The 27,389-nt window shown below is 31.8% G+C and overlaps 1 protein-coding gene across 3 annotated transcripts in view; it reads right to left on the bottom strand.

The window, feature by feature from the left end:
- Window positions 1–27,389, bottom strand: part of LOC118198528 (dnaJ homolog subfamily C member 5-like) — a 68,073-nt gene that overhangs the window by 23,954 nt on the left and 16,730 nt on the right. For 2 of the 3 annotated variants that reach the window (XM_085827661.1, XM_085827660.1), the window contains exons 3-4: window positions 26,640–26,721; window positions 4,983–5,039 (exon numbers count right to left, since the gene is read on the bottom strand). In XM_085827661.1, coding sequence (XP_085683787.1) covers window positions 4,983–5,039; window positions 26,640–26,721 — 139 coding nt within the window. Of the gene's footprint in view, window positions 1–4,982; window positions 5,040–26,639; window positions 26,722–27,199; window positions 27,290–27,389 lie in introns of all 3 variants that reach the window. The other variant, XM_085827662.1, reaches the window with a different exon arrangement.

The raw sequence follows: 27,389 nt of genomic DNA, 5'->3' as shown, positions 1-27,389 counted from the left end.
ACAGAAATTTCAGATAATTAAAATTAAGGACTTTGGGTGAAAATAAGGACTTTTAAGGAACAAAAATCGATTAAAAAAACCTAAGGATTTAAGGACTGTACTGCAAAATGTGTGAAGCTTTATGCAAATGCTAAAGCAAGATGCTACTCAATGAATTTAATTATTTTTCTGAAAAGATTCTAAGTTTAATGTTGCACGCAAAAGGTTTGATAAGATTTCTTATGCTCATGCTCAGCATTGCAGGTAACCAATCTGCTTTTGGACTCCTCCCTGCTAACAGTTTTGCAATTCTTTCTTACACCACAAAGAATTCAACAGCAAAATCACAAAATGTTCAAAAGTAGCTAGCAGAATATGTTTAGAACTCCCTAAGTGTTGGCAAACATTTTCTTCTTTTCTCAGTCTTTTTCCAGTTTATCATACAATGTTCAATTTTCTCACTCAAATGACTTAAAAAACTTCTTTGGCTAGTATTGATTTTTGTGGGTTTAACCTTATTACCTTTTTTATACATCATGTTCTTCACATTTATGTCACACATATTTATTTATGTCACAACAACAAAATCATAAATATATAAAAACAGCACATCTTCAAAATTTTCAATACAGTGTTGGGGGTTATCCTACTTTTTTTTTATATTCATTATATTATTTCTTTAAAAAGTATCTGCCAGTGCAAAGAGCCACCTAAAACAGTTAACATGAAAATGAAGAAAATACATCATGATTTTAATAAGCCCAGCTAATATTATTTCATAAACATATTTAATATTTTTGATTAGATATCTCACGCTTTTGATGTATTTGTATTTAAATCACCATACTAAAAAGCAGAAAAATTATTAAGAACTGTATTTATTGCTTAGTTTGTTAATCAGGTTCTGGTAAAATCTGAAAGTAAATATCTTAGGCTTTACTGAATGGCAACACTCCAAGGCATGGAAAATAAAAATATTTTTATTCTGGCAATGAAAAAAGACATAGCTTTCAATTAATTTTGTTAATTAAAATTGAAAGATATAATTTAATCTTACATTTTGCTGAATGGCAACAGTCTGGCAAGCTGATATAAAATTGTTTTATTTTGAATGATGTTTCTCTTTTCACTTTTAAATTAGTCAATTTGTTAATAAAATATTTATTAAATTCATACAAAATATGAAATAAATAAAACAAAATTCAAAAGTCAGGCTTTGAGGTGCCATCATTTTCTCCCACTGTGAGGAATATATATACACAAAGATTCTTATTTAATTTCTTTAAAAATAATACAAGCAATAATATTTGATTACTGCTTGCTCGAATTGGTTTGAAGTTCATACTGAAGGGGGAAGGCAGAAGGACCATCTGTATCATACCTTTCAAAAAGAAAGGCGTTGGTCAGAGAGAGAAAAAAATAATCTTGTCGTTCTAGAAAAATCCAGAATAATTTCTACAATTTCTGGATACCCACAGGAATCAAACAGGAGTTGTACATTTGGGGATGTAATGGCAAGAATTCACTAATACACAAGCATAAAATTTTGTAGTATGCAAGACTTTTTCCCTACATAGGACAATCAGAAAATAATTAAAAGCAAGAATTTAATTCTTTAATCATACACTTATATTAGAAAAAATGCAATGAAGGTGAAAGTGATGTGAAATTATATGACTCTTACGGAGAAATTTGGTATACAGTCAAAAGTCGTTAATTCGGACACCCATAATCCGGAATGATCTATAATCCGGACCTCAAAGCTAAAAACTTTCTGCGCATGTGCCTCTATTTAATTTTCTATTTAATGATTGCGTTGTTCCTTAATCTTCGACTTGGATCCCGCTTATTATTTTTTGCAGACTGTAAGAGCAATTTTATAAAAGTAAACTTGAACGTTCGATTATGTCAAATAGAATTTCCGATGCTGGAACTTCCAAAGGATCTACAAAACGAAAGTATGTTTCGATGTCCAACAAACAAAAAGTGGAATTGTTGCAAAAAATGGATAAAGACATGAAGAATGTGACAGAGAGGTTAGTGAAAACGAAAAAATTTCGAATGACAAATCGATACATTGTAGCGGTATTCTCGGCACAGCAATTAACGGGACTTGAACAGCAGAACTTTGTAACTGAACAAGAAATTATGTCTTTTTATAGAATTAAAGAGAAAGTATTGTCACATAAAATGCAGCAACTTAAACAACTTACATTGAGAGAAATGTTTAATAAAGTAAACAAATAAATATTAAGCTTTTTTTTTTTTTGTAAATTTTGATACCCTTTAGATCATAATTGTTCTTTATTTCATAAATTACGGTTTCATATTTTTAATTTTAGAATTTCTGCATGCCATCTCACGAGATTTAAACTGATGATCTATAATCCAGAAAAATCGATAATCCGGAATCGTCGAAGTCCCGATGAGTCCGGATTAATGACTTTTGACTGTATATCTATTTAACAGTGATAATGAAAGTTAATAAAACATTTTCTATTAGATAGCATTTCTTTTTAAATGTAGAATTACATAAAATAAATGAAAATAATGAAGAGAATAACACATGAAAGACTAACTTTTGCACATTTAAAGAAAATAAAAGGAAAAAGTATGAAATGTGAAACAGTTCAGTTCAGCTTTTTTCCAAATAAAAATGTAGATTGCATCTCTAAAATAATTACAATTTTCTTCTAAGAATAATTATAAATACTAATAATAGCAACAGCATAGTTGCTTGTGAGCATGTCAAACTCAGAAAATAATCACAGAAGTGAACATTAATTCACATTTAAAAATTCAGAAAAAGAGGACAGGTTTAAGGGCAGTATCTGACTTAGATTATTCAGGAAAAAATGTAAAATAATTATATCAGTTTGAAAAAAATTGACTTATAAATATTTTGAATTATAAAAATTTGACTAGTCAGATTTCTATATTCAAAATATTATTATTAAAAAAATTAATTTAAAATTATTTTTTATAAAGCCTATTGAAAAAGTTAACGTTAATTTCTAATAAAATTTACCTAGGGGAAGCAATCTATAATTAAAGAACCCTATTTCAAAGCTGTCTACAAGGTGAAACCAGTGATAAGAAAATTATGAAATTTTGTGGTGGACTTAATGAAGGGATGAGAATTTCTTTTAATGAAAAAAAAAAAAAAAAAATAGCATCACCAGAGAGCATTTTACTTTGAAATACCTGTAGTAAAAATGCAAATCTTTGTCGACGTCTTGTAGCAGGTGTTGTAAAACCTAGAAACATTAGCGAAGTTTTCAATGTGCATGTTGTTCACAATGACGATAAGTTTACGAGATCATGCTTTGTTAGTAAAATTGTTCTATCAAAACAGTCATTCTGCAGTAGTTGCTCCACAAAAATTTCGAGCTTTGAAGGGGATTCTAAGAGGTCCGATGAATGATAGAAACTTTCAGAAAATGATAATGAAATTTGAAGAAATAACGAAAATAATAATGAAAGAAATGAAACTTCAGAATATGATAACAAAATTTGAAGAAACAGGATCGTTTTCTGTTTCTCCTGAAAGAGGAAGAAAACCTATTTCTGCAGAAGCAGTACGGAAGGTTGTGCTTTAGGTCTTAGAGGACATAGCTTCAAACTTTCAGGTTAGCACCAATGTTCAGTGTATACCAGAGGCACTGGACAGACAACTTTTACTGTACATAAGATATTGTGGAATATCCTCTGGTATTACCCTTACAAACTGCTGTTAGTACAGTAGTTGCTTACACATGATTTTAACGCTCAATTCCGGTTCTCACTTCAGTTTCTTGCTTGCTTTGAGGTTGACTCAGAGAATGGCCCTGGAATCTCCTCTGGACAGATGAAGTGCATTTTCATTTGGACGGTGTAGTGAATACTCACAACTGCCGAATTTAGGAATCAGAAAATCCGTGCCCCAACTTAGAAGTTCTATTGCCTTATTGGAGCTCCTCCAGATATTGAATGGTGCATTACGAATGTTCTTAAATGTCATTTTACAGAAGAATATGTCATTAGCCGGCATTTTTGTAATGTGTGGCCTCCCTGATCTTCAGACCTATATCCATGGGATTTGGGGAGATTTGAAACATCTGGTAAGTTGTGACAATCCAAGAACTTTGCCTGATCTTAAAGAAAGCATTTTATGCCATGTGCTGAGCACTTCCCAGCACATTTCGGTCAGCTGTGGAACTTGCCATCTTGCAATTTCAGATAGGAAGTGAAAATGATGGCCATCATGTAGAACACGTTTTTTGTAACAAATTTTGTAAAATTGTAAAACTACTGTAAAATTGTGCCTAAATGTATAATCTATTAATATAATGCTCTCTAGTGATGCTATTTGTATTTTTTTTTTTTTTTTTCACTGAAAGAAATACTCATCCATTCATTATGTCCTACTGAATAAACAATGCAAGATGTAATATATAACTTAGGTATTTTCTTACAAATTTATGGAGGCTAATTTAAATACATGTCTATGTTTATATGGTAAATATTTCCAGTTCGAGCATTTAACTTCTCAAAGTGCATGATATAAAAGTACTTGAGAAGTAAGTTTTCTCAAAACAGAAAGTTTTGAAAAACTTAATGAGTTACAGTAATGTTGGTTTGCCAGTAACTCATTTCTTGGAGCAAAAAAATATTCAATGTTCAGGAAGCAAAACTTATCTACTGAATAACTGTAACTACTAATAACTGAAATACTAAGCTTTCATAAATGAACCTGATTAAAAATGAAAATGCAGCAAGTGCTGAGATTCAAATGCTTTAAAAAACAAAACATATCATTTATGAAAATTTATTTTACATTTTCACTCAATAACAATGATTACATTTTGAGGTTTTCAGTGTTTATGATCTTTTAACTTAAATTCAAAACAGCTTTTCAAATACACAATTCCTTCACGCTATTTAATTTTTTAATATGAAATTTTATTTATATCTGCTCAGATATGCCCCCCCCAAAAAAAATAAATAAAAGAAATTCAACCAACCTTATCAGCAGCTGTTGGATCTTCCCTGTTCTTATCAGGATGATATTTCAGGGCTAACTAAAATCAAATACAATGAGAAGAAACACAATAAATTTTTGTTGACATTTAGTAAATAAAACTGAAAGAAAAAAAATCTTACACAAATATCTAGCAATTTATTATCTTCATTATTTTGTTTCTCTTGCATCTTTTTTTGTTACACCTTTTCATTTAAGTAAGATGGAAGTTTCATGTATATGTACTTGGCCTTTCCATTATAAGTAAGAGGATTAAGTTAGATTTAAAGCTGTTTAGAGAAGATGTCAATATAGCAGACGCAAATATTTTTATTTTCATACTACTCTTATATTTATGCATTAAGTATATTTTTTATTAAGAAATTTCATTCACTTTAAAAGGTTACATTATTAATTAAAAATATAAACTTCTATATTATTGGTTGCCAAATATGCATGACTAAGCACTGCATTTATAAAATTAAACTAACAGCTTAAACCTTTCTACCTCTATAATATAAGCAGATTTTACGCTGATTATTTTTAATATGCATACATGAAAAAATTATAAGACTGACATTTTAAACAAAGTAACTGCGAAACTTAAAAATTTAATTTTCTTTCAGTGTTAATTTAACAGTTAACAGAAAACGAGGAATAAAGAAAAAGTGAAGGACAAGAAAATATATTCCCAGCAAGCTTAGCAATTGAAATATAGAAATATGGAGCAAACAATACTTACAATCACGAAGAGCACTTTATTAGATAACATGTGTTAAAATCTTGGGCTATGAATATTAAAATTAACCCAAATTAATAAACTTTAACGAATGGAGGAGGTTCTCAAAAACTTCAATTTCAGCTGATTTGAGTGGGGGGGGGGAATGCTGATTCATCACTAAAGTAAATTTACTATAATTAAAACAACTATAATTTAAAAAAAAAAAATCTTGCTCACCTGAATTAAAAGTTGTGTAGCAGGTAAAGATATATTATTTTTCATCTGAAACAATCCTGCTTAACTGCTGTTGTGTATTCTAGTTTTAAAGCATTTTAAAGCATGTGCATTACAAGTTCGAAATTGATTGAATACACACAGAACCGAGGAAAGCTTGATAAAATTTATTTTCCCAAAAGAAACACTTTACAGTTCATTTTTGCAATAAGAATACTTACTTTGTTTTTGAACACATTTAAATGACAACAGTTTTTTTTTTTTTTTTCCCCCATAATGGAAAATTAATACATCTACAAAAAGAACCAGACTGCCAATGAGTATCTACAATTTGTGATGATACTCTTTAGTTATTTCCCTCCAAGATTACAAACTTCATGAAAATTGAAACGTCATCAGGTGGTAGTAGGTGTGGTATAAAAAAAAAAAAAAGGGTTTACAATAGCTTACATAAAAATAAATGTTTCTGTTTTACATCATAGAAAAATCTAATAAATAAAAGAAAGAGACTAGGTTGTCATTATTTATTCACAAGTTTCGTCCTTCTCAGGATAGAGTATATTTTTTTTTATTCAAATTAAAACTAAGCTACTTAATAGTTCAATATATTACTATTAGCTGAATAAATGCCAGTCTCAAAATTTTAATACTTAGCTGTCTGTTTGAATTCCAAATTGTCATCAACAGAAATTTCTTTCAGACACCAACTTTTAGATTTCAAGGAAAATATAAGTATAAATTTGATATTTTTCTTCGAGTTATTTTTGTTCATATGTTTTTACAAATATCTAGTAAGCAGTTTTTAATTCAATTAGCAAATTTAGTTTTGTTAAAATAAATAAATCCTACCCTTTTTTTCTGTAATTGCTGCCCATAAGCTACTTTTAAATTGTGCATTGGCCTGTTTGCAATCTAAGTTTGAGACCACTGCTGTAATGTATAATTTATGTAATATGTAGACCACTGCTGTAAAGTATCATTTATGTATTATGTCTTCTTGCATTGTAGCAAAGTGCCTCTTAAAATTCATGGAAAAGAGGAAGACAGTGATATTTTATTTCATTTTTCCAAAGGGCAATTTGCTTTTGACAAAAAAAAAAAAAAAAAAAAAAAAAAGGATACATGCGTTGAAGACAGAATTCTATTAATATGAAGAACGAAAGAATTTGCAGCGAACGTTTTCTATGTAGTTATTGTGAAGATATGAAAAATCGCTTGCTTGAATTGCCGCAAAAGAAACTGTAATGATCCAAAACTGTGCCAGCAAAGAAAAATAATGCAGAATACTTTTGAAAGACTACACGAAGAAAAGTTATTTTGAGGCCGATTATGAAAATGATGATAGGAATAATAAATCAAATATGAATGATTTTAAAATAGAACTGGCAATGTAAATATTGCTTAATCAGGGTTCATAGCCACATTTTAGTTAAAAAAAAAAAAGCACCTATATGCACTTTTCAAGCACATTTTAAGGAAAAAAAATAAGCACCTGTCTAATTACATTATACACAACTGCATAATCTTAAAAATTAGACTTGCAATTTAAAATATAAGAAATGCAGTACAGTCAAAAGTCGTTAATTCAGACACCCATAATCCGGACCTCAAAGCTAAAAACTTTCTGCATATGTGCCGCGTTGACACATGTGCACTGGCATTTTACGCATGCGCGTAAGACCTTTATGACTGCGCATATGCGTGCGCGCGAGCGCAGAATATGTTTTTGCCTGCGCGTTTAATGTATAACGGACGGTATAAGCTAAAATTATCTAATTATCTATTTCAGTTAATGTTGCAGATTGCGTTGTTCCTTAATCTTCGAATTGGATCCGGCTTATTATTTTTTGCAGACTGTAAGAGCAATTTAATAAAAGTAAACTTGAACTTTCGATTACGTCAAATAGAATTTCCGATGCTGGAGCTCTCAAAGGATCTACAAAATGAAAGTATGTTTCGATGTCCATCAAACAAAAAGCGGAATTGCTGCAAAAAATGGATAAAGACATGAAGAAGAGTACAGAGAGGTTAGTGAAAACGAAAAAATTTCGATTGACAAGTTAGTCGGTATTCTCGGCACAGCAATTACGGGACCTTGAACAGCGGAACTTTGTAACTGAACAAGAAATTATGTCTGTTTATAGAATTAAAGAGAAAGTATTATCACATAAAACGAAGCAACTTAAACAACTTACATTAAAAGAAATGTTTAATAAAGTAAAGAAATAAATATTAAGCTTTTTTTTTTTTTTTTTTTGTAAATTTTGATACCCTTTAGATCATAATTGTTCTTTATTTCATAAATTACGGTTTCATATTTTTAATTTTAGAATTTCTGCATGCCATCTTACGAGATTTAAACTGATGATCTATAATCCGGAAAAATCGATAATCCGGAATCGCCGAAGTTCCGACGAGTCCGGATTAACGACTTTTGACTGTATTTATTAAGAGAGAAAAAGCATTACCTCAACCATGGAAAATAATTACTCTTTTTTTTTAAATTTTAAATAACAGTTCAATTTACAGAACTAGTTTACAATGAGAGAAAAAAAAACTATGCACAAGTAAAGTATATTACAAGATTTAATGATGAAATTTCAGTTCAAAATAGAGAAAATAAATAATAATAAGGCATATTTATTGTATTCGCTTGGAACCTAATAATAAATACAATTTATTTTTCCACTCATAATGATATTTAAATAATTTAAATCTAAATTCTGAACATTTTTAAATTTTCATTGTATATCAGTTTTCCCTTAACAGATATTGCAAGCAAAGTAATTTAAGTAAAAAAGAGGAACATTTCTGAAATCAGAAGACAGAAATTTGCTTTATGCAGTCATCCTTTAACAGTAAAAGCTTAACTAACCCGCATACTTCGAAATTGGCGAATATTCGGACAGTCGAGCGTAATTTGAAAAAGAGGAGCGGAGGGGGAGGGTAGACTGTAGCCGCTCTTCAGAATTTTCCGCTAAATAAATGCTTTTGACATTTCGATAAGTGCAACATACAAAAATAAACCAATGGAACAATAAATACGAATATGAACTGGCCAAGCGGAATGAGAATGTAAATCATTAAGATCTTGATAGAAATTCAAACGTGTGTAGTATTTGGGTGGGAGGAAAAGAATGCTGAATGTACTGGAATTTTCCACTGCTTTCACAATTCTTTGACCAATAGAACAACAGGCACCTGTCTGTACTCTTCGTGCACACCAAAGGTTATGTTAATGCAGAGAGAAAGGGAGAAAAGCTATTTCCGGAAGTATGATTCACTAGCTGACATTTCATATTAGGAAGAAAAGTTGTTTATTTAGTTTTGGTATGAGGAAAAATAGCGTGTTCATTAAAAAAAAAAGCACTAAAAGCAAAAAATAAGCACTAAAAACAAAAAAATAAGGGCTTTAAAGAAAAAGTAAGCACCTATAAGGGCCTTTATATTTTATTTTCAAATATAAGGACTTATAAGCACTTACAAGGACCGCTACAAACCTGTTAATGCCCTAAACAAGAATGCATGAAAATTTCTAAAAAAATAACAGCTAATTTATAATTGCATAAAATGTCAATTTTAATACCTAATTTTGCATAAAAAAGATCCTCCTTTGCTCCTCTTTCTGAAAGATTAAATAATTCTTTTTGGATACTGTGAGCAAAGTTGTTTTGTCAAACTTAAGATAACAATCTTGCATTTATTTAAATGTAATGTGTATGTATAAATGTCAGACAATTATTTTTACAATACCTTTTATCATATCAAATCAGAGCAGAAACATGCCAATGTAAAATTTATAATTAGATCAAAAAAGCAATCTTAGATTAGATTAAATTTTGAATAAAACTATCGAATTCAAGCGCAATCAAACATAAGTTCCTCTTCTTTAGCTGCAAGGGGGGAAGACATATATTCAGAAATACGTGAAACTAAGGTTTTTTTGGGGAAAGAAGGTGTCTAATTATAAAAAACCTACTACAGTCAAAAGTCATTAATCCGGACTCATTGGGACTTCAGCTATTCAGGATTATCGATTTTTCCGGATTATAGATCATCAGTTTAAATCTGGTAAGATGGCATGCAGAAATTATACAATTCAAAATATGAAACCGTAATTTATGTAATAAAGAACAAACATGATCTAAAGGGTATCAAAATATATATACACACACACACACACAAAAAAAAAAAAAAAAAAAAAAAAAAAAAAAAAAAAAAAGAGAGAAGAAGAAGCTTAATATTTATTTGTTTACTTTATTAAACATTTCTTTCAATGCAAGTTGTTTAAGTTGCTTTGTTTTATGTGCTAATACTTTCTCTTTAATTCTATATAAACAGACATAATTTCTCGTTCAGTTACAAAGTTCCACTCTTCAAGTCCTGTAATTGCTGTGCCGAGAACACAGACTAATTTGTCAATCGAAATTTTTTCGTTTTCACTAACCTCTATGTCACTTTCTTCATGCCTTTATCCATTTTTTGCAGCAATTCCACTTTTTGTTTGATGGACATCAAAACATACTTTCCCTTTGTAGATCCTTTGGGAGCTCCAGCATCGGAAATTCTATTTGACATAATCAAAAGTTCAAGCTTACTTTTATAAAATTGCTCTAACAGTCTGCAAAAAATAATAAGCCGGATCCAATTCGAAGATTAAGGAACAACGCAATCTGCAACATTAACTGAAATATTATGCAAAAGCAAAGTTTAAAGTTGAAAAAAAAAACATTTAGCAGAAGTAGCAATAGAAGCTCCCTAAGGTTATATACCGTGCAGACATTGAAGACAAAAGTTTTAAACTTAACCAATCTATTAACAATATATATAAAAATAAAAACACAATGAATAAATTTAATCAATACCAGAAACTTAAAGAGTATAACATAATCATTATAAAAAAATTACACTTAGTTGATCATTCATTAACCCCAATGGTTTTTCCTTTAAAGAATATTACACTATTACAGACACAGTAAATATTTTACCTGATCTTTAAGTACTGGCATTCAATACGCGAAAAACATATCACTGAACAGAAACTAAGCGGTTATTATGAAATTCAACTTCACTATCAATAAGTCCATGCTTTGTGGTCAAGAAGGCACCTGAAAAAATTAAACTAAATCCTTGAGAGCACTTAAACTGGCAAAAAGCCGCTCACTGTAGTTACACACGAGAGCTTGGAAAAACATCACCACTAATTCTGAAAAAACACTTGTGTTGAAGATGCTGCCTTCATCAAAAACAGGATGCCGCCCACGGCACTTACTCACTGGAAATCATAGGTTGAAATCTATTGCTGCCGAAACGTAGAAACAGGATGCCGCCTACGGCTGTCGCTCACATCATTGCCGCTTTTCAGAATCCAGAAAAAGTCATCTTTCGGAACGGAATCACGGCACTAATTGCTGGCTGGCATGCATCGCAATATCGCCTTCCAATGGGGGCTGAAACGGCACACCACAAAGCAATGAAACAGGAACCAGAAGGGATAAACCAGAACGACGCGAGATACTTATACCTGAAGTAGACATGACGTCATCTCACGGCAATCAATCAGCTATCGGCACGACTCAGCTTTCCAGATGACGTAACATCAAGTTTCGTTTTCCATCTTAATTAGGCTGGAACAGTCCGTTCTTAATACAAACAGTGGCAGTGAAAAACGAAGTAGAAGTAATTACTATATCCCTTTAAAATAAGAACTAAACCTTATGTAAAAGTTAGAATTATTTCAAGGAGGAGAGATGATGCAGAAAAAGGGTTACAATAGGTCATATTTTCCAACAAAATAGATAATTATATAATTTTAGCTTATACCATCCGTTATACATTAAACGCGCATGCCGAAACGTATTATGCGCTTGCACACAAGCATATGTGCAGCCGTAAAGGTCTTATGTGCATGCGTCAACGCCTATGCACGACACATGCGCAGAAAGTTTGTAGCTTTGAGGTCCGGATTATAGATCATTCCGGATAATGAGTGTCCGAATTAGCGACTTTTGACTGCATATAGTTATTTCATAAATAGTAATAGAATTCTCCCACATTTTTAAGGCCTTTTTTTTTTAATTTAAAGTTTTTATTTCTTTGAATTGCATCTTTGCAGCCACGGTCAACATGACTGTCATCACTCCTCACTTCCTGTTTCACGGGGGAAAGCTCTATGAACTAGCCCTTCTCTTCCACGTCTAGAATTGAATTACTTATATTTGTAATTATGATGTAATTGTAGCATAGTTACAATATTACTAATTGTTATAAATAGTGAGATTTAATTAATTCAATTACAACTTAATGTGCATTGACTGCAGTTATAATTATATATGTGCAATAACTAAAATTATAATGTAATTACAATTCATATTAAAATTTTATTATACCCTGAGAAAGGTGCATTATTTTTACTTATATAAAATAGTGTCTTTGCAAAATGAAATCTGTAGACATGATCTGCTTTGGAAATTGATGGATAAGATGAACAGAAATAATCAAGAAGTAGCACTTGCCAAGTGCTACCAATGTGAAAATATAAGATATTAATTAAACTTCCATGTACCTCCCCACATAGCAGTTTTTCAGAATATTGTCATTTGAGAAAGAATAAGCTCTTTAATTTAACTTTAAAATAGATCCTATCAGTTATTGATTGAATAAAGGTGGTAATTCATTATAGTTACTTTATAGTTAAAACTACAGTTAATGCAGATATAACTTAATGGGATTTAAAAATTACAATATAACTGCAAAAGCAATTAAATTTTTGGCTTAGCAGTAACCAAGTGGTTAAGACTTTTTTTAATAGTGGTAGATTAATCCACGTTTGAATTCTGGTGAACTTTCTTGATGTTTAGGTATCTTTGTAGTTTCCCTTATGTGTAACATGAATACAAACCACTTTCCCTTAGAGAACTGTGTCCATGAAGGCATCCTTCCTCTTAGATGCTTTGTCACATTCAATTAAACAAACTTTTGCTTACCAAATTTACACATATTTATTTATTTTCATCTGAAATATTTCTTGCATAAGCAATCAGCTTGTAGCAAAACTTAATTTAACTATTTATTGCAAATACGCTTTGCATTAAAAAAAAAAAAAAAAAAAGGCCTGATTCATCACATCATTACTATAAATTGCAGTTCACACAATAATTAAGCAGGATCTCAGATAGAAAATAGTTCCATTTTTCTTATGGCAGCCAACATTTCCAAAGACTTCGAAATAATACTTTACTTGCTCAGTTCTATCTCAAGCTACAGAAAACAGTTCATGCAAAGGCATACATTTGAAAAAAAAAAAAAAAAAAAAAAAAAAAAATATTGAAAATAAGGGTTATATAAATATTGAAAATAATAAAGGTCTTGGTTTATGTGATTACGGCCAGTCTCTGAAGCCTTGAGGGCTATCTGCCTAAGGGAAAGGATACCTTCATGGAGGTCTTTCTAGAGGGAAACTGGCTTTTATACCTTACTCATGAGGAAAACAATGAAAATGCCCATGCAGCCAGCCCGATTGTGGGATTCGAACCTCGGACCGAACTACCAGTGTTCAGTGACTTTACTGCTTGGCCACTGATGAGCCTTTAATGAAGGTCTATTTTATAGTTAATATAATATGATCTAAAATAGAATACAAGGACACTTTTTTGGCATTCTTTACACACCAGCAGCAAAAAGGTAAGATGCACAATTTATTGTGTTCAAATCTAAACAAACAGGCTGGATGGACGTGCCTTTTTCATGATGTGAATACAAGAGAATATCCTTTATGAAGTTCTTCCCCCCCAAAAAAAAACAACTCTCTCCTTAGGTAGATAACCAATGTGTGCTTTGCCATAAGCCAAATAATTTAATTTTCTGTCATAACAGTCTTTTACAAGCAATTAATCATGCTTATGTTTACCTGAAGCTATGGAAAATAGCATGTCCAAGTATATTTATTCACTTGAAAGTAAATGATGCTTGTTAACTATTTACTGAAAATATGTATGTTTTGGTTCATTTAATTATGGCAAAGCACTCGAGGAGTATTTGCCTAAGGGAAGGGATGCTTTGTGGAGAGTTTTCTAAGGGACACTAGCTCATATACACATTACACATGGGGAACACCACAAAAATGCACATGCAGCTAGCCCATTAAGTGTGACACTGAAATATATGTGTTCTGTTTAGTAAAAAAATAATTCAAAACCAGTAGTGTTACTGAAAATTTTAGTACACATAGTAAACTACCTGAATAATTACAGATCAGAGTGATTTTTCTATCAGCTAAGGCGATAAGAAATTCAGTTAGATAAGATTATGAAAATTGGTTTAGGCCTGTTACAAAACCCTTTTTTCAAACAAGAAAGCTAAATAAAATTTTCTTTATTTATCTGTGTAATATAAAAAAAAGATAGGTCCCCTTAATGAATCCTTCATAAAGGCATATCTTTCCATAGGGCCTACAGTTTTTATTTGTTTTATCTTAATTAACTAATTCAAATCCACATATGTTGGTGAACACCATAAACACACAAAGTTATATGCAACTATAGTATATAAGTTTTACACAAAACAGATGAAATTAGATCTTGTAAATACATTCCATTTTAACTATACTTCTTTCACATATGTACTGAAAATATACATAGTATTTAACAGAGGTTTAGTTCAAAATTTATACTGCTGTTACAAACTGCCATATATGCAGAAGTTAAGCACAATGATTAATGAAAAATACTAATAATTTTCTTACACATGATTATCTTGTTGTATTAGTTAAAAAGTCATTGAGCAAACTGGTGACCATTTCAGATATAGTCATATACAGTAATTTTCAATTATGATCCCAATATCCCTAGGCTGTAATAAATAATAACTACCTACTGAAATTAATAAAATGTAATTGTAATTGAAAATTACATTGTAATTACAAACTAATTGCATAATTAATCATAATTACAATGTAACAGCAATTGCATATTCTAATTACATTTTGCTCAACTATATCTACAAGCACCTAAATTATGCCGTTTTTTTTTTTTTTTTTTTTTTTTTTTTTTAAACTTAAAACTGTGAAAAATAGTTCATGATGGTGAATTCACTTACAAGCAAACAATGCATTTTTGCCTTTTATTGAAAAAATCTGTGTTATATGTAATAAAATAATTTGTAATCAGTACTGTTATTGGAAATTTTAATACACATAGCAGTTAAGCAAAGGATTATAGATCAGTCATTTTTCTATTAGCTGAAGAGATTAAGGATTCAGTTGGATAAGATTATGAAAATTAATTTAGACCTGTTACAAATCATTTTGTTGAAATAGGAATACTAAATGAAGTTTTCCCGATTTATTTTCAGGGCTTAAAAATTAGGTTATAGAAATTGTTTTGTAATCGTAATTATATACTCCAATTACATTTTGCCCAACTTTTGGCAAGATGCATTTAAGAGGGAATTGTTAAAGGAGCATATGAAATAAATATATAAAAATAATTAAAAACTCAGTTAGCCAAGTTTAATTAGTGGGATTAGAGCCAGGAATGAATTACCACTTATTATAACAATTTAATGTTAAAAATGAATAAATGTCATTGCCAAATAATTACAGCGTACTTTTAGCATAACAACACGGGTTTTCATTAATTGGGATCAATTTGATCCAGCCCGCAGTTTATACTGAAACTGCAGCGGTTCTAGTGTTAAGGCCGAATTACTAACTGTACACATTTCTGAAAATAAAAGATTTTTATTTCTTTAAAACAGAGGTATACATCTTATTGGTGCAATTATTGCAAGTAAAATTTAAGATATGAATCATCCACAATGAGAATCTCTTGTATGACGTACAAACAGGCATACAAAAAGAGGACACCAGATCTCCTGACTGCCTCTTAAATGCTTGAGGATAATAGTCCTGATTTCATTTCATAAAATTCAAGACTACAGGAACCCACTTTCCTCGCTTAAACCCTAATGGAGGAATATGCAAGCAGAGCACCATTAAAGTAGCAATGCCTTTTGAGAGTGGAAAGAAGGAATGCTGTGGTCATTGTTCATGATCAACTACTATATTAATCATTTGTGATTTTTATAGCACAGTACATAGACTTTAATCCGGACTCATCGGGACTTCGGCGATTCTGGATTAGGGGATTTTCCGAATTATAGATCATCAATTCAAATCTGGTAAGATGGCATGTAGAAATTATACAATTAAAAATATGAAACCATAATTTATGAAATACAAGAGCATTTATGATCTAAAGGGTATCAAAATTTACCAAAAAAAAAAAAAGCTTAATATTTATTTGTTTACTTTATTAATGTTGAGAATAATCACACGTACTCCCCGTTTCTTATTTAATGTCATGTATTTTAACTGTAACTGTTTTATACTTTTGCTTAGGTTGATCTGGCAACAGTTGTAGTAGTTCTTGGTCATGGTTTGATATGTAGAAACGTGCTGTTCCATGTGCGTGAAATTCCATCATTTAATAAAGCCTCTACTTAATTATCATCGGCCTCTGATTCACCTTTTTTTAAATCTTTACAGCAGAGCGTGGTTCTGATATTGAACACGCTAGAGGCAAAGCATTTATATTTGTTTTGTGGAACTTGTTTGGAACGGAATCGCGCATTAAGTGAAATTTGAAATGGCAGCACGTGATGAGAACACAAAGTATTGTGTTGAGCCGTTTAACAGTAAAAACTTTTCTCTGTTTAAGCGCCGTGTTGAAGCTGTGTTTGTAGCCAAAGAACTTGATAAATATTTAGACGTTGAAGCGGATGAAACGAAAGTTGCTGAAATCAAAGATGCAAAAAAGGCTTACGCATTGCTACTAACCCTTCTAGATGATGCCATGTTGGCGACCATGTCGAGTGAATCTTCTGCATGTGAAATTTGGAGCAGTTTAAAGAATAAATACCATATGGTGAGTGCAGTTAGTCAAATATTAGTAAAGAAATTATCGACACTGAAGAAACGCCGAGATTGCAGTATGCAGTCACATATTAACGAACTGTTGGCGATCGTAAATGAATTGCGGCTCTCGGGTGCTGAAGTCAAAGATATGGATGTGATTATTTATTTGTTGATGTCGCTACCTTCTGAGTATGACATTATTAAATCGACAATTGAGAACCAGCCAAATGAAATGCTTACGCTGGACTTTGTTATGCAAAAGCTCTTGAATGCTGAAGAATTGCACGCTGAGAGAAATTCTTGATTCTTGTGTTTCTGGCTCAAGTAATAACGTAGCTTTTAGCGCTGATAAGCATGATATCATCTGCCACAAATGTAAAAGTAAAGGTCATATTGCCAAGCTTTGCAAGAAAAAATTAGTTTGTTTTGGATATGGACACCCAGGGCATTACAGGAAGGATTTCAGATTTAAGCATAAATCAGATTATAGAGAATCGGCTGCAGTAACATTCATGGTTGACGAGCCTGCTGGAAATTTCATTCTGGATTCTGGAGCATCTACACACATGTGTAATAAAGGTGAGTGGTTTGAAAAAATTAAACCTTTTTCTGGAACTGTTGCATGTGCTTCGAAAAAATGATGTTTTAAAGGTAGAAGGTATTGGTAAAGTACCTGGAACATTAAATGGAAGAGAAATATTACTTAAAGATGTGTTATATGTGCCTGAGTTGAACCGTCAATTAATATCTGTGAAGAATATTCAAAAAGCAGGTTACAGTGTAATTTTTAAGAATGATGTAGCTGTTATTGAAAAGAGGAATGAAAAATTTAAGTTTGCTAAACTCAATGAGAAAGGACAGTATGTGAGTCAATTTGAAGCTGTTAAAGCTTCAACATAATGGGTGGCTATAATTAAACTGACAGTGCTCACAGTGTTCTGTAGTGTGATCTATTTGTGAGAATGACGCCACATTTTGTAAGAAGATTAAACAAGATGGGGGACGAAGGATTCCGCGAAAAAAAAATTAGTTCCAAAAGTCACTGCTAGGGGAATATTTAGCGCTGTGTAATAGAAAATAGAGTGTTAACAAATGCAAATCAATACGGAAATTACCTTTTATTTTGCATTTAAATGAGGTTCAATGTGGCTGCCGTTGTTGTGGACCACATATTGCATTCTGTGCACAGTATGCACAACAGCAGAAAGTAACATGTCTGCAATAATCTCCCGTACAGTCTGTGATATGTTATCCTTCAATGTAGCCAGGTCCTCGACCACTCCTTGATAGACCTTGGACTTAAGGTAACCCCATAGCCAGAGGTCGCATGGGTTAAGATCAGGCAACCGAGATGGCCATGCAGTTGGAAAGTAGTGGCTAATGACTCTTTCTGTTGTGAATTTCTGTCGTAGCATCTGTTGCACCCGTACAGCAACGTGTGGAGTGCAAGAAAATGATTTCTCCAGGCATTGTCTTTGCTGACATGCCGGAATGACAAAGCTGTTCAACATGTGGCGATATTTCTCTCCGGTAACAGAACAGGTTTCCGGTCCTGTCGGAGTAAAGTTCTCATAGAAGAATGGACCTACGATAAATTCCGCTGTGAATCCACACCAAACAGTTACCTTTGGTGAATGTAAGGGAATTGCCGTGACTGCATGTGGTGATTTGTCATCCCAAATTCGGCAGTTCTGGGTATTCACAGTTCCATTCAGGTAAAAGTGGGCCTCGTCTCCCCATAAGATTTTCCACGGCCAAGCATCATCCACCTCCATTCTGGCAAGAAAGGTGAGAGCAAAAGTCAGTTGCTTATCATGGTCGGGGTACAATAACTCCTGTATACGGCTAATCTTGTACGGATAGAAGTTGATAATCTTTCGTAAGATTTTCCATACCATACTGTATGGCATATCGAAATTCCATAAGGCAAATCTATAATAAAAGGTAATTTTATTCTGTATTAATTTGCATTTGTTAACACTCTATTTTCTATCACACAGCGTCAAATATTCCCCTAGCGGTGACTTTTGGAACTAATTTTTTTTCCGCTGAATCCTTCGTCCCCCGTCTTGTTTAATCTTCCTACAAAATGTGGCATCATTCTCGCAAATAGATCGTGCTACAGAACACTGTGAGCACTGTCAGTTAATTATGGCCACTCGGTACATTGCAAATCATAGTGCAGAATTATGGCACAGGCGCATGGGGCACTCATCTGATAAAATATTAAAAGAAATGGGTTTGCCAGTATCTGAGTCACCATCGAGCTTTTGTGAGGAGTGCATATTAGCAAAACATTCCAACACTCCTATGAACAAAGGTCCTAGAAGCAGAGAGCATGTGCCGATGAGAATGGTACACACTGACATATGTGGTCCCATTGATCCACCCACTAGGGAAGGTGAAAATTATTTTGTTACAATCACAGACGATTTTTCTAGATTTACTGCAGTGCATCTCTTAAAGCACAAGAATGACATAAATGAAGTGTTTAAATTGTTTCTAAAGCAGAATCCTGATGTCTACAAAATCCTATGTGATAATGCCAAGGTATACGTGCCTGGTGAACTAGCTGGTTATTGCAAGAAAAAGGGTGTTATGATAGATCCTGCTCCTCCATATTCACCTCCTTTAAATGGTGTGGCTGAGAGAGCCAACAGATATCTTTTAGAGAAGGCCCGAGTTCTAACATGTGAAGCAAAGCTTTCTAAATCCTTCTGGGGCTATGCTGTACAGACAGCTGCATATCTTAAGAATAGAATTCCAAATCAGACTGTTGAAAATGTACCTTATGAGCTCAAATATGGAAAGCCGCCTGATTTGAATATTATTAAGGCGTTTGGATCTGATACATACATGAGAGTTCCTGATAACTTAAGAAAGAAATTGGATCCAAAATCAAAAAAGATGATTTTTATTGGATACTCTACCATGGGTTATTGTTTACTGGACCAAGTCACAAATCATGTTGTGGTTTCTCGAAATGTATTGTTCAATGAAGAGAAAAATAAATGTATCTCAGTTCAAGATGATTTTTCCATAGAAAGTAAAGATCCTGCTAAAGATGAAGTAGCATATGATTCAAGTGATGTAGAATCCAGAAATCTTGAAGAAAGTCATGAAGAAATTGCTAGGCAAAGAAAAAATATAAAATTACCTATAAAGTTGAATTATTACTTTGTGTATGAAGCTAATGTGGCAACTCTTGATACAGTAACATATGAGGATATAACACCATTGCCAAAAGAAGAGCAAGTCCTATGGAGGAAAGCCATGGATGAGGAAATAGCTTCTCTTAATAAAAATGAAGTGTGGGAGTTAGTCAACTTGCCAAAGGATGAAAAATGAATATCCTGTAAATGGGTGTTGCGCATCGAATGAAACAATGTTTATAAAGCTAGATTGGTTGCTCGTGGCTTTGAACAGAAGCCAAGTATTGATTACTTTGAGACCTATGCTCCTGTAATTAGTACATCATCACTTCGACTTGTGCTGGCTATCATTGTTCAAAAGAATCTTGAAATCTATGCATTAGATGTAAAGACTGCATTTTTGAATGGTGATCTCCAAGAAACAATCTACATGGAACAACCAATGGGCTACAATGACAACAGTAGTCGTGTGTGCAAGCTTCGTAAGAGTCTTTATGGACTTAAGCAAGCATCGAGGCAGTGGTTCAAGAGATTTACTGATTTTATAATTCTGTTAAACTTCCAACAACTTAACTGTGTAGCATGTACTTTTGTAAGAAGAACTAAACGTGAAATATTTATTGTGCTGTATGTGGATGACTTGCTAACTGCTGGTTCTAATGATTCAGAGGTAAGAATTGTGATTGAACTACTTAGAAATGAAGTTGAGATGTCCAAGGCTTAAGTTGCAAATGAATTTCTAGGAATAAGTTTTGAATATTCACAGAACAAATTTACTTTAGGCCAAAAGTCTTATGTTGAAAAATTGTCAGATAGATTTATAATGTTAGATTGTAAGCCATCTGATACTCCTCTAGTGCCTAACTTCATCAAATTTTGTCAATGGTGAAAGATTTCATGGTCCTTATCATGAACTTGTAGGTGCTTTGCTGTACCTATCTATGACAACTCATCCTGATATTCTGTTTTCTGTGAACTGTCTGAGTCAGATACAAGAACAACCCACTAACAGTGCTTGGGCTGGTCTGAAGCAAATTCTTCGATATTTAAAAGGGACATCTGAACTGAAATTATTATTTTGTAAATCTAATAGTGTTAATATTATGTTAAATGTTTATGTTGATGCTGATTGGGGGTCAGATACAAATGATAGAAAATCTATTTCAGGGTACATTATTTTCTTTAACCCCTTCGCGCCGACTGTCACGTCTACGTGCCAGCAACGAACACACTCACTTCCCAGCCGACACGCAGGCGTGCCAGAGCGTTTTCCCGTCCAGCCCCGACTGTCACGTATTTGTGCCAGTGTCCTGGAACGTTTTAAAAACTATAATTTCTGCCACAAGATGGCACTGTATGTCCATATGGTTTCAGATACATGTACATTAGACCTTCTACTCGAAATGAGAGAAGCATGACTCACATACACGTGTTTTTGATTAAGGGGAAATAAATGTTTCCGAATGGCATGCTTTATGACGTCTCTTCAAATTCACACGTGGTAGTTGTTTATTGTAAGTAGAGAAGTTTTATTTTCGCTAAAGCGTTGGGTATTTCGGTTTGCAGTTCAGTTTTCAGAAAATAATTACATCTTGTTAGACGTGAATTCTTTCTGTTTTTACCGTTGCAATGTCGAAGCATAGAAAATGTTTAACAGAGCATGAAATAGCAGAAATGATGCAAAATATTTCAGATATTGATTCTGAAACAGATTCTGATAGTAGTGATAGTGATACTATGATATATTCTGATCATAAAGAATCTGGCGAATCTAATGATGATGAGGACATTTCGGACATCTGTATGCCGAGTACGTCGAAAGCAAGTACTTCTCCATGGTCATTCACAATAGAAAATTTATCGGAATTACCATTTAAAGCTGTTCCTGGAATTAAAGTGGATAATTAGGTTGAAGAAGAAATTGATTTCTTTAGGTATTATTTTAATGATACAATAATGAAATTAATTACTGAAGAGACCAATCTGTATCAGAGGAGTAAATATCCTGAGGATGAATCTGGAGCAACTTCTTCGAAGTATTTACCTGTTACAGTGGAAGAAATGTTTGTTTTCTTTGCTCTAACAATTTTGATGAGTATTATAAAGAAACCCACAATCATTAAATCCGCTCAGATTAACTGAAAGACATTTTCCAAAACTTTGTTCAGAAGAGACTGATAAGAAAATGAGACGACAATGCTTTGTTTGTTCACATTCCCGGAAAAATCCTCCAAAACGGCAAATGAGTTATTACGAGTGCAAGGAATGTAACGTAGGACTGTGTGTAGATCCCTGTTTTCAAATTTTTCATATGAAAAGAGAATTTTAAGTAATAGATTTAGTTTTCATATGTATAATGTTAAAAGTCATAAAATGGTGAGTAATGAAAATAAAATGTGTAAAATATGCATTTAAACAAGAAATAAGGTAATTAAAGTATATATAAAAATATCTATAAAGCCGTTTAAATACTCTAAAGAGCATTATTAAACAATGCGGTGATACTTCGGAAATTTCATGGATTTAGGCTTAATAGCAAAAAAGCCCTCGGCCCTGGACAGACGCTCGCGCAAGACACTGCCGGCCTTCGCGATAAGCGTGCATTTGCGCTACCCGGCGCGAAGGGGTTAATGATTGTCGATTAACTTGGTCTGTTAAAAAGCAAACATCTATTGCTCTGTCCTCTACTGAGGCAGAAATTTCAGCTTTAGCAAAAGCTATTCAAGACCTAACTGTATTTTATAATGTATCTAGAGAAATTTTAGGATTTGACAATATTAAAGTTTCAGTTTATGAGGATAATCAGTCTGTAATTAAAGCAGTATTAAATGAAAGTAATTGTGCTAGACTAAAACATTTGGACATTAAATTAATGTACATTAGGGATATTGTAAAATTGTATGATATAAATCTCGTATATGTTTCTAGTGATAGTTGATTTGTTTACAAAATGCTTGCCTAAACCAAGATTATGTTGTTTAAGAGATAAATGTAAAATAATATGTGATAAAGGGAGGGTGTTGAGAATAATCACACGTACTCCCTGTTTCTGATTTAATGTCACGTATTTTAACCGTAACTGTTTTATACTTTTGCTTAGGTTGATCTGGCAACAGTTGTAGTAGTTCTTGGTCATGGTTTGATATGTAGAAATGTGCTGTTCCATGTGTGTGAAATTCCATCATTTAATAAAGCCTCTACTTAGTTATCATCGTCCTCTGATTCACCTTTTTTAAATCTTTACAATTAAACATTTCTTTCGATGCGCTCATGCATAAAGCATACATTACGCATAGTCGAAATTAGAAAATTGCAACCAGAAAACTATTTGATGTATATTTGTGATATTTATAATGATGAGGAAATTGATTTAAATCAAAGTACATCGAGATGAAACACTACATTTAGTAAGGAATTATAAGCTGAATAAAATAAAAACATCTGCCCTGAAGATGAGGATAGTGCTGATAAATCAACTTCCAGTTCATTGTGCGCTGCGATGTTCCCCTCCCCCGGAAAAAACAGATTTCGGAATGGTTAGAGAAACAAATCACCTCTCTGCCAGTTTCTTCATGTCTTTATCCATTTTTTGCAGAAATTCCACTTTTTGTTTAATGGACATCAAAACTTTTGGCAGCTCCAGAATTGAAACTCTTTTTGACATAATCGAAAGTCCAAGCTTACTTTTTATAAAATTGCTCTAACAGTCTGCAAAAAATAATAAGCCGGATCCAATTAAAGATTAAGGAAAAACTCAATCTGCAACATTAACTGAAATAGATAATTAGATAATTTTAGCCTAGCTTATACCATCCGTTATACATTAAACGTGCATGCGTAAATGTATTATGCACATATTTAAATGCATATGCGCATGCGTAAAGGTATCATATGTACATGCGTAAACGCTATGGACATCCGGATTAAAGACTTTATACTGTATATCCATTTCTTACCACACATAACCATTCAATGTCAAATTCCTTCTTATTTACTTTCAGACTAAGGAAACATATGCAGATAATATGCCTTGTTGATGGCATCAACTAAGATCATATTCACGTGCCCCACTTTTCAGTCTTACTAAGAGCATGATGCCTAAAAATGGTGTTAGGTATCATACACTCACTGGACATTTTACTGTGGATCAGCTTTGGCGGTATTCTTTATAAACTTGTATGAAATAGATAACGATCAGACACCTGTAGACAAATATTCAAATGCAATGTCACAACATGACATTTTTCATGTATCACTAACATATGGTGCATTTATTAGTTATTATACAGACCAAATACAATGTTTACATTTTACGCCACAAATCATGCAAAATATTTCAATTTTAACTTGCAGAACGTAATTATTCACAAATGTGCATCCATGTTATATCTGAAGATTGGGCTAGTACAACAGCTTTTCCTGAGAAATTAAAACTGATGTTACCATGACACATATGACTTCAGAGCATTACTGCTTGTGGTCCAGAGGCTATGTTTCCATTGCATCTCTAATTTACCTGTACTCATGCAATAATTAATATATCTTCATAACTATTTCTAATTCTGTATTAATAAAACAGAGCTTCTAAGAATTTCATCATGAAATAGTAAATGCCTTTTCTTCCTCTCAAGCAAATCCCCAATGTAATTGAAGTCATTATTTGTTTATCTGCTCTAAGTGATTTTTATTTATTTATTTATTTCAGAAATACAGTTACAATGTATATGTTTTTAGAAGCCAATCCAGGTATAAACCAAGAGAGGAAATTTTGCTGCAAAAAATCAGCCAAAATTAAAAATCTATACATAAACTGAATTTAATAATCACCTTATAATCCAACTATGTATAATAATATATCATTAATAATGTGAATAATCTTCTAGCTTTCATCTAAAAAATACGGATCACAGCAATGTAGAATGAAAAGGTACTTTTATCACTAATAATTCTCCTTCCGCAATTCTTCTAACTTTAGAGCATGCACATCATTTTGCACCTTGGCAGCAGAATGATGAATTTTACTTTGGTTCTCAATTGGGGTAATAATACTCAAGCAATAGCAACATCCCCTCCCCCAGTCAGCTGCATTCTCTCATTTACAAATAAAACACAATTTTTTGTTTCTATTTGAAACGAAAAATTCCTGAATAAAAAAGGACTGCATATTCTACTATATTTAATCTAAACATTTTCATTTTTACTCAGCAATGCTATCGATGGAATTTAAAATAATATCTATGAGGATGTTAATGGTGAAACGCAGATAGAGACTTTAAAGAACTGTTAGAAAATTTTTAATCAGATGTATACAGAAAATTTTATTAATATCCACTGATACATTTAGAATCAGTTACTGATAGAAATTTGGTTAAAGCATACTAGATTTAAATAAAATAATATTTTTCATTTATTTTATTTATAATATCATTTTTGTGTTTTTTCAATTGCATTTATAAATCATTTCGAATTAGTGTATAAGGAGACTCCCAAACTTCAGTAATAAAAACGATTTCTTCTTAGCTAATCCATATATAAATACAGAATTTAATCTTAACTTTTATTTATTCCTACTTGTTTAATTTTTAAATCACATTGTTTTGCTGCAGAAAAATCTTTGTAGACTCCTAATTATGTACTAACGATAAAAATATAGCTTTTAATAACACAAAATAGTAAATATAACTTTCACCACTTTCACTTACCTTATCAGTTTTAAGAAGAATCACTAGAAATCAAGTAATTTCGAATAAATTCTTTTCACTAAAATCTAGAACTGGCTGGCCAGAGTCCAAAGCAACAGTTAAATTGCATATTTTGGATATGCTACTAGCTTGGGCCTTGGTTATGACATAATGTTCACTTATGTATAGATCAGTAATCACATAATATATTTTTCTATTAATTTAATACATTAATTATAAATACACATTATACATTGAACTGATCATTCAATGTATTAGACTGGCAGATTCATTTTCAAATTAAAGTAGGCTTTAGCTTACCTATAATATATATCTCTCGAAATGCTGCAAAGTAACAGTTAATTCCAATGAAAAAATGAGATTTTCTATCCTTATAAAGACATAATTAATAACTTCAGTTAGTTACTAATGTGATCATCTCATTAATATTTTCTTTCCTTACACACAATCATTGATATTCTTGTAGCTAGAACAATCGTAAGAGCACTCAAAAATTATGTTACACTTGATGAGAAGCATTTATTTATTTATTTTATTTTATTTTTTATTATTTTATTTAAACTATGTTCAGAAAACAGGTTATCATTATAAATATATTGGGTAGTATGGTATATGAAAGATTATTAACCATTTGAATTACCACAAATCATTTTTGTAAAGCATTCATCTGTTCCTTCTCAACTCAATGTTAACAGCAATATTTTCAGGTACACATAATTAAAATTGCTCCATATGAAAAAGTAAAATTTTTTTTTTTAATTTTAAAGCATTATGAATATACCAGTAAATGTGAAACATACAGATAATCAATGATGATTTATAACTTTGAAATGAAATAAAATACGACTGTTTTCTGAACAAGAGTTTACACATTTTCTATTTAATATTTACAAAACCTAGCTATTTTAATACAGAACTAAAAAAACTAAATTTTCACCTGGCGATATTTTTTCTTTATCTCATCTTTAGTACAGGTTTTCGGCAACTCAAGTATCTGATACAAACTTTCACCAGTAGTGCTGCAAAATTTAAAAAAACATGTAATTCTCATTATAATTAGACATATTAACAGGTAAAATACATGCAGAGTAAAAATAGAACATAAGCATTAAAATGTTTTTAATGTTATATATGCAAAACACTGTAACTAAATGTAATTTCTATGCAAAGTAATGGAGAAGAAAGATTTGATAGAAGTATTATCCTTTTCCAAAAAACTTCTTAAATAAATTTTCTATTGATAACATAACAAGCTGAATTAGAGCTTTGGCAATACAAAATGCAGAACATAATAATTTATAAATTCTACCTACAAATAATCAAACTTTCAGCTTCCCATATATAAATTCATCATGCATAAATAAATCACTGTTGAAGAAATTTTGTGTTATTAAATTATGTTTGCGAATTAAATAAAAAATTCAGCTGAAAGTTTCAGCAATGCATTGAAAATAAAAACAAAAAAACTATATCATGCTTTACTGGAATGGATCTTACCTTAGAGACAATGTGTCCATCTCTTTCCTCAAATGTAATTAAAAGGTGTAGAAAATAATAGAACTGGGAGAAAGACAAGTAATATTCTCCCTAAAGTATAAAACTGATAAATAGTTGGCATTCCTTGGATAACAACATTTATTCAAAAACACTACTGGTTAACAGTTTTATCCTTCTGTTTATCATAAAT

This window comes from Stegodyphus dumicola, chromosome 12 (genome assembly GCF_044657685.1).
Source record: "Stegodyphus dumicola isolate Sdum_Otavi_A_Nest chromosome 12, ASM4465768v1".
NCBI classification, from domain to species: Eukaryota; Metazoa; Arthropoda; class Arachnida; order Araneae; family Eresidae; genus Stegodyphus; species Stegodyphus dumicola.
Note: the sequence above shows the minus strand (reverse complement) of the source record. Positions and strands in the feature narration are given on the sequence as shown.